Genomic DNA, 9,596 nt, shown 5'->3' with positions numbered 1-9,596 from the left:
CGATTACAAACTGTGGTTGCTTACAATCTCCAGTCAATTTTGGTTAATAATCGCTAATGTATTCTAACCAGTCTTGACCTAACTGAATTTCGGAAATAGTCTTCAAAATAAGCGAATAATTATGTTAAGATGATCCTACACTGTGATTGCTTACAACCTTAACTTTAATTTTTACCAATAATACATAAAATCACAAGTACTTTATATTGCAAATAGTTGATCTTTATTGCGTTTTACATCATTCTAGCATCATAATAATCAAGTTAAGAAAGCATCGCGCTGTATTAAATGGTCAGAATTGAGTAAACAATGATCTCAAGCGATCCTTATTTATTGCCGATGATTTAGTTTATTCTTATTCATGCTACTATATACCACTACGGCAAATTTATTTTTTTCCCCAACGGCGACGAGTGGAGAGAAAGCGGCGACGATAAATGATATAGCGACGACGATAATAGATAAAGCGGCGACGAAAGACAAGGCGACGACGAGAAGAGACCCAGCGGCGGCGACGACGACTCCACTAGCACAAGAAAAGTATAATTAATTTATTGATAAAGCGACGATATCGTAGGTACAGAATTTTAAAATTAGCAATTTAAACGATAGTTCTACGTATAGTCTGAAAGAATACTGAAAGTATGGCCAAATGTTGCAGTAGTGCCGGTTGAGTTGGAAACCTTAGAATTTTTGACTAAATAGGTCAATGCACGCTTATCCTGAACTTACGAGTTTGTCTTCGTTCATACGGCTGGCAATTTCTTCTTCTTCATCATCTTCCAATTCACGCACAGGTGAATCTTCCTCTTCGAGTTCACGCAATTGTGATTCTTCATCTTCATTTTCTTCACGGACTGGAGTTTTCTCTTCCTCAGCGTTGACAATAACAGCCAACAAAAGTAAGGAGGCAATCAAAGCCAATTTCATGTTCATTTTGACTATCCTAAGTAAATCAATATATTAAAATATTAAATTTAGTGATTACATGATGCCATCTATAATGTACGCTTTCAAGTTAGTCGATTTTTTATACTCTGCATACTTTAAAGTTAAAATGAAACAAACGATTTATAATACCTTGTTTCGCACAGCAGGCAAGACAGAAAATGTAAAACTTCCGCCTTGTAACCTACTTTTATAGCTTACCCATTGAATGCGAAGGAGATTTTCTATTTGTGAATCATCAAATGTCAATAAATAAACAGTTGGGTGTTGACGAATGTTGACTTTGGTCTGGTTAGTAATGATTTAATTAGTATTTGCATTAGTAACGATAGGATTTGAACCTTCATTGCAAGCCAAAACATGCGTCATTAAAACTATTTGATTTTGAATAATAATAGTACATAAATTAATAACGATATGACGATTTTGTTGCATATATACGAATAAATACAGTAGATTAAAAGTATAATGATCATGTTGAAATTAATGTTCCAATATTCTTTATCATAAATGGCTAGTGGATTATATTATAAGGAATTTGCTATCGTTTCTAACCCTGCAGATAATAATAATAATCTAATTTATCTCATTATGGCTAATTAATAGATCATTATGTAATCCGTCACGAGTTACGACACTTTTTAGCATTCATATTGTGATCTGCCCTTGCTTATTAGCGAAAATTATAATTTCTTTTTCGGTTAATTGGTATTTTTCTAAATGATACATCATTAGACGATTATTGATCTTTATATCGTCGTCAAATGAGATGCTAAAGTTAACAATTTGCTGCTAGTTTATTATTCATTAAATAAGGAGGCAAGCCTAATTTAGTTAATTAGGTCGTTAAATCTATTGTAATTTGAAGATAAATAACTAAATGTTGCTAGAAATAACAAACCTCTTATTGTCTAAATTGTCTCAGTTGCCTATTAAATTACAATAAGGTAAACTATTCCTGTTATGTCAATAAAAATTAGCGAAGACAATTAGTCATGAACAATCTTACACCCTAAATCACGTGCATCAATAATTAAGTAACGGATCTCTTCATAATCATCTACGTCGATATACTGTAATCTCAAAGATATTACCGGTTGAAAGCAGGAAGAATGGTTCTACGTTGGGTGTTTCCTCATTTTGATTCTAGTGAAAGAGGAAACTGTATATGGAATTTTAAACTTGCGACTATTTGCCTTGTATTCTATTAACATAGCATATCTTACCCTTGCTGTCATTCCTTTATCATATTGCTAGTCTGTTATCGTAACTTTATTTGAAATAGTATTCAATTGATATTTTCACGTAAAGCAAACGTTCTAATAAAGCAAAAAAGTACGAATATATAATTAATTAAGCGACTAGATTACGAAAATACATAGGAATAACATATTCGTATGGATGACCTTTCACAATAGCATTCAAAAAATAGGATGGTAGACAAATTAGTCAATCAACGCAACAAAATACAATTTAGAAAATATTATACTTATACAAAGACTGCCAAAAAAATTTTTAGTAGTCCATGATTGATATCGTAAAACAATTGAAAAATAGCACCAGATGCGTGAGCAAATAACTAACCTAAGGTAAGATAGTCGGCTAATATCAACTAGCTAATATTATCCCAAACCAGGAAATAAGCCCAGTAGACAAACACTTAAATGCAGCAACATAGTAAGAAGTAATCCTCTACTATCTCCGCATTAACGCTGCGCTAAAATCAGAATACAATCACTCTGTATCTTTCTGTTAACGTAATACAGTAATCAGAAAATTAGACCGAGTAAACAAATAATTACCGCAATTGAATACTGTAGTAAAATAGTGTTCAATATTCCAAGTAGCATAGCAACCAGAAAATAGCATCAGTAGACAACTATTCGGGTAATTTGATGAGGTTACAATAACCACTTCAGGCTAGCGCAAGATTGGAAACAGAAACTAAGGGAAATTGATAAAAATTTGTCTACTGCCATACTAAAATGCATCTTGATAAAAAGTTCCTTATTAATGTAGCATCATCACTAGTGAAGTAGGGAAATAATTAATCCTTTAGATGTCATGGCACATTACGAGTCACAAGGATACTCGTATGTTAATTTAGACAAGGACCAGGAATATGCGTGTATTATGAATAAATAAGATATTAATCGAGAACCACAATAAAAGTAATTCAATATCGCTATTTGAATGTAGTCGTTAAACTTTAATTAATACTGTAGCTGGGTAGATAAAATAATTGAAAAAATATCATCGAGCACCGTTACATATATTATTCATTAAGATCTGGACTGGAAAGAGGTCACTTAGTTTAACTCTTATCTATTGTTTGGATATAAAAGAAAAATAAGTAAAGTTAAAGTATCGCTTTGAACATTTTTATGATCATTAATCTCGCTAAATTTTCTTAAAATCGTCAGTTTATCAGACTGTTTTCCTATAACAGTCTAACAGTCCCGTAAAACTTAAGTTATATGGCATAAAATAGTTCTATTAATTCTATAATTTGTAATGAAGAGTAATCAAGAAATTAATAGTTCAAATTTATTCCGTAAGTTCAAATAATATTGTATGATCGCTAAAGCTATTCGGAACTTTACTATTCATAAGAGTTTATTGATCGTCATGCCCATAGTATTACACGAAGCACGCAATTCGTTACCGATTCATGATAATCAATCAATTATAGACTTTATGCAAATTCAATCGTTGCATTCTTAATTTAGTTTAATTTAGATTGAGTGTAATTAAAGTATGACTGGTAGGGAACCGTAACTACAAACACGGAACGGTTCTTTTAATCTACGTAATCATTAAGTAATGTTTACTTTAATTCTGTGACTGAACCTCGTTATTGCGTATACACATTATGTAATGTCACAATTCAAAATTTATCAAGTAGGACAAATAATGTGCTAACATTGTGCTAATATTTCAAGACTACTATATAGATTCACAACCGAGTTCTCCAAGGAAGAGTCCACTGGTATTTGTGAGATCCATTGAGGATTCTTAAATTATGTAATGATAGACATTTACAGTAATACATATTGCAATCGATATTTTACTACTTACAGTAAGACAATATTTATATATTGAAGGGCCACATTAAAAACTACACGTAAGCAAAACTATCACGGGCTTTGCATTGGGGTAAGGGTAGTTAACCAGTATAGGGTTAAATGCAAGATACAGTACAATAATTATAATCGGAGTACCTTTTGAGCTGTAGGAAGCTCAGTTGTCACATTAATCGTCAGCAGTAACTCTAAGCTTAATCCTATTGAGAGGGCTAAGTTAGCAACATATGTAGATTGCATCTGACTAATATCTTTACCTTAATTAAAATCAATTAATTGTAAAATTTCAATACCGTCTCAGATGAAATAGTTGATAGATTACAATAGCTATACAACTCTGCTCTTTCCAAAATAAAATTATTATTGTATGAAAAAGAGATTACGATACTGTGCTTGTCTTGCAATCAATCAATTTCGAATTACAATAGCAAACAGAAAACAAAATAGTTATTCTCTTATGGAAATGTGATGCCATATCTAAGCACTAGTTGATAGGCATCTATCATTGTGATCATTTGTCCTAAATACTCGTATGCGATACCGTATTATGCTGGAAGCCTGTTGGTACTGGTAGCACTTATCGACCTTGATGAAAAGTCATCAAAAAGCAATGCCGATACTCTTGCCTTTGTTTACTTAATCAAGTATACCATCGAATATAAGTACGAGTATATTATAGAATCCAGAAATTTCAAATAGTTTGATTGTTGCCTCATAAATGGTAGGGTGATACATTCATTATATAATTGAGATAATAAGTGATAAAACAATATTCTAGCTTTAATAGCATATACTGATGTTTATATCATGGCAATGTATTTGAATATTTGTCGTTGCAACATAGTCTCGTTGAAATAATATTCAATCTACTGTATTTATTTTATGTCATGTAGCACATTCAGCATTACAAACTAATACATACATATTTAGAAAATGATTTCACACTACACAGTATTCATCGCACCAAGATGAAGTCCATCATTTCTACCGATTCTAATTTACTAGCAGCAATGCAGATATTACACCACCATAGGAATCTTGTACTATGAATTAAATAATACGAATGTACGCGTATATATAACTTTATCGTCATGAGATGGTGTAAATAAATATAATTGAAAGATCTCTGGAATGTATATTCTTTCTGTGATTTATGGTACATATTAAAAAGATATCTCGTACTAAGATGCTAATTAGCGTTAAATTATATTGAAATAAGTACGTATTACTTTAGTAGAATTTCTTTCAAAATTAAAAGTAAGAATGCAATAATATTAAATTGATATACGTATGCCACGGAATCAATCAAGCACAAGAAAGATTAGAACATGCATTTGTAAATATAATAACTGCTCCGTATCTGATTATATTTAAATCGGATTAGTAACTAGTTTGATTTTATTAGATAAAGGTAAGTTTTAATATCTATTGAATTTTTAATGATTGATACTCTATATCTGGTAATGTATGTAGTTAAATTAAAAATTATGATTTTCAACTTCTTTTATCATTAAAAGACTACGGTAGTTTCGATAATAGTAACCTTAATACTTTTTTTACGCGTTAGAGATTGTATATAGATGTAATTGTAACTGCAAATACTACCATCCACAAGTTTCCTTCATGAGTATCAGTTACAATTACGTGGAGGATAATTTGGTTTCATTAAAGATTCATTGCCTTATTATGATTATAAAGTCTTCAAACTAGGAAAAATGTATATTTGTGAGATATACATCATTGAACGTGTCAGATGTATGCCACTGATTGGAGAAAATATTCCATGAGCACGCTGACATCAACACTTATTCGTTGTAAAGAGTAAAATATTCTATGGCTATAAGTTTTACTAAATATACAAATTATTTATGAACTTTCAAGTTTACGAGTATCATATATTGTAGAGAAGTAAAATTTTAATCCAAATAGATTACATTCACAAAACATTAACATGTCAAATTGAAATGTTCAAGAATCAAATGTAATACATTAAATTTTACATGAGTCCAAAAGAAATGATATAACCTGAATGAGAACAGATAATAGATTTTATCAACAGCAATTACTCAATTCGTAATAAGATTATAATTTATTCTAATTTGTTTTACTTGCTACTTTCAGATCTATTCCGATATTATGTTATGTAGACCGTTACTGACTTAATATATATAATGCACGTATGTCATAGAAGGATTACTTGATGATATAGCTAGGATAAGCTACAAACATTCCAGTATTTGAGTATAGGATTTACGATAACCCTGCATAATCTAATGGATAACACAATTAAACTACGCAAAATATGAATATGATACATGTCGCTATTCTTGTACATAGCCAGATTCTAATTTCTAACTTATAATCCATTACGGAAAGAATATCATTTTGTAAATATAGTTTAGTGGTGTAAGATTAATTACCGTAAAATACTATTCTATTCGTTTTTTTAATTTACGATAATATAACATATTAAAGAATTGTCGTTACGTAAGAGAAATATCTAAATCACAGGACAAATTCACTTTTAGTTTTTAAAATCATAAAATACCAACGAATCGATTTATTATCTCAGGTAATTGACGATGTTAATAAATGATAGTAGAGCACTTAGTCTTCATCTGTTACCCAATCTTTCGGCTTTACAAGTACTTTTATTAACTCTGCTTCTTTCGAACCCGGCAATGGTGAGTGCTTATAGTCCCATCTCTAGAAACAGTATATGCAATAATACTCGTACATGTATATCATGAAGCCGGTGACCAATATATATAAATGTACTTTGTAAATATATTCGAATTTGAATTTCTATACAATTCACAATAAACAGTATAGACAATAATATATCTATGTTATGCTGCCAGTGACTGATATGTACTATGGATGTACAGCACTTTATAAATATATTCATGTTTGAATTTCTATATAATTCAAAATCAATACAATTATAAACAGCATAGACAGTAATACATGTATATCATGCAAGCAATAGTCGATATATATGTACCGTACTTTGTAAATGCATACGCATTAAAATTTCTACACAATTTATACTGTTAGTAGACTATTTCTTCCCTGATTATAATATAAATTAACTTTGACGATGCTGATAGAAACTAACTCACCGCCTCTAATGGTAAGGAAGCTAAAACAGATTCAACCCTGCTTTCAGGTGTATTTAGACCGAATTTAGTACCACGATCGTAGATAAGATTAAATTCCGCATATCTTGAATGAGATTAAAAATATATGAAATCCTTCATCACTCTCTGATGATTTAACAGTGGGAAATACAATTGATAAGTACCTTCCTCGACGAAGCAGCTGCCATTGACGTTCAGCATAGCCATAAGCGTCGGTTAAATGTTTCTTCACAACCGCAGAGTAACACGGAATTATTGATTGTGCACATGTCTATAAAAGGAAATTTGAACAGTTACGCCTACTTTATTTTATGTCGAATTACGGAATGAGCTACAAAATTTATTATCGAACCTTTACAAATTCAAATGTTCCTTGTGGGCCTAAGCAATCAAGGTCATCAAAAAATATTCCGCCCACACCTCGACGCTCATGACGGTGTTCAATATAAAAATATCGATCACACTGCTGTTTGAACTCAGGATAAAATTTTGGGTTATACGTATCACATGCGTATTTCAACGTTTTATGGAAATACTTAACATCCTGTTAATGCAGCGTAAAGTAAGCCATTGTCATCGTTATTAATACATTTATCCAAGCAATAACAAATTATAGCTCATACTATATGAGAAATCATCATATCAACCTACATCTACATCCAGATAGTAAGGCGTTAAATCTACTCCTCCGCCAAACCACCAGTATCTTTTATCATGTTCGTCAATAATTTCAAAATAGCGGAAGTTGCAATGGAATGTGGGTATCATAGGATTACGCTATTATAATAGTAAGTATTCATAAATAGTTAATAATATTCAATTTTAAATTTTTTTTCCTTAAGGTACATAATATCTAAATCATATTATTAAGATGCCTTTCAAACTATTTGTGGTACCGGGTGAATAACTACACTAAGGCCAGCGGCAAAGTACTGAATGATTGTGCCTCTAATATCGCTTCGCCTACAAAATATATATTATTGATTAGTCTAGATGAGTAGCATACATGCAATAATAACTGCTTTATGTTATTAGGCTGAATTTTAGCATAAAAAATACCTCTTCTTTAATCGTTCAGCTGCATTATCAGACAAATGTCCATGGACTACCGATGTCAAAATTGCAGCCTTTTCGAAGACCGTTCCATTTTGAATTATACAAGAAACGCCTCCACTGCCCTGTAATCCCCTTACCATATAGAAAAATTTTAGAGTCTGATAACGATGAAGTTGTCATTAGTAATTTCATAATTTCAACATACACGTTTTCCAGCCCATTTATCCACAATAAACTCCTTATCATCAAATTCTTGCAAACTTTTACAGAAATCTGCCTATGGTTTTTAGCGAAGATTGTTAAGATGATTGATAATCATACCAAAAAGAAATGGTAAGGTTATAACATAACGGTAAAAGAAAACCATCTAAGGGTTATGATGAGGCTTATTTTCTACCTGAACTTTTAAAATCATTAGTTCCATCCTGGTTCTCATAGCATCCTTATTCTTTACAGTTATTTCATGAGCCATAGAAATTATTTTCGTTTTAGAGGATAAGTAACAGTGTTAAAAATTTCAGATGGTTTACATTTGCAATCGATTAAGTTAATAAATGCATTAGTCGTTAAACCTGTTTGAGTTTAGAGAGATCAGTAACTGTTTTTGCCATAAATTGAGATTCATTAAGATCTTCATTAGTTTCAGCTTTCTTTGCATAATATGATAATAATAGTAATTAAAAAGAATCAGTTATTAAGCCAAACCCAGGACTTGACTAAGCTCTTATGATAGCAATTTCTCTACCGTTGTAAAGGTACCAAATGCAGTCAATACGCCTCCACCAAAGCCAAGCCAAGCTGCTATGTCTCTAAATAAGTGATATGAGAAAGTGATTTGAGAGAAATTTCTAACCTTGATCTTACATTTATCCACTTCAACTATGTTATTTACACGTACTAAATTATACAACATTTTCTTTATGCTCTATCGTATGTTAAAATACCGTATCGATTTTCTAGGTGTTTGCATGCAATCTTGACAACTTGTGCTAAATCGGAAACGACAATAATCTATCACCGTTCTGGCTCGTTTAGTGCCAATAACTAGCATAATGGGTAAAAGAAATCATCTATCAGTTTAGAACAGGTCATTATTATCAAGGAGATATAGAATTAAGTAGATATAAAAGAAGTGAAATTTTTTATAACATTTATTATACGAGATAAAACAACCGTTTACTAAATCCTGGCTAACTGCTAAGTATAATTAAAGAATAGAAAATAGTTAGGAACTCATTTCGGTAATTTTATACATGTGAACAAATAGGTAAACAAAAGTGTTTATGAATATAGTGGTATATCCAAAAACGAAATATGATTTAGCTCATTCACAGGTTAAGTATGATCGCAATAATATAGTTATGTAAGG

At 31.1% G+C, this 9,596-nt stretch overlaps 2 protein-coding genes across 2 annotated transcripts; both read right to left on the bottom strand.

Annotated features, from left to right (window-relative positions):
- Positions 1-204: 204 nt before the first annotated feature.
- On the bottom strand, positions 205-936 carry TRIADDRAFT_63869 (uncharacterized protein; the record flags this gene model as incomplete). Its single annotated transcript, XM_002111536.1, has 2 exons — positions 205-526; positions 733-936. 2 exons carry the CDS (start codon positions 934-936, stop codon positions 389-391), a joined length of 342 nt encoding a protein of 113 aa, XP_002111572.1. The 3' UTR covers positions 205-388.
- Positions 937-6,638: 5,702 nt separating this feature from the next.
- On the bottom strand, positions 6,639-8,699 carry TRIADDRAFT_50218 (uncharacterized protein; the record flags this gene model as incomplete). The annotated part of the gene is made up of 9 exons (XM_002111535.1): positions 6,639-6,737; positions 7,154-7,256; positions 7,336-7,442; positions 7,524-7,715; positions 7,823-7,948; positions 8,068-8,134; positions 8,231-8,349; positions 8,433-8,504; positions 8,625-8,699. 9 exons carry the CDS (start codon positions 8,697-8,699, stop codon positions 6,639-6,641), a joined length of 960 nt encoding a protein of 319 aa, XP_002111571.1.
- Positions 8,700-9,596: the final 897 nt, after the last annotated feature.

Source organism: Trichoplax adhaerens, genomic scaffold (assembly GCF_000150275.1).
Source record: "Trichoplax adhaerens TRIADscaffold_4 genomic scaffold, whole genome shotgun sequence".
In the NCBI taxonomy this organism is placed as follows: domain Eukaryota; kingdom Metazoa; phylum Placozoa; class Uniplacotomia; order Trichoplacea; family Trichoplacidae; genus Trichoplax; species Trichoplax adhaerens.
This window is presented reverse-complemented; position numbering and strand designations above follow the sequence as displayed.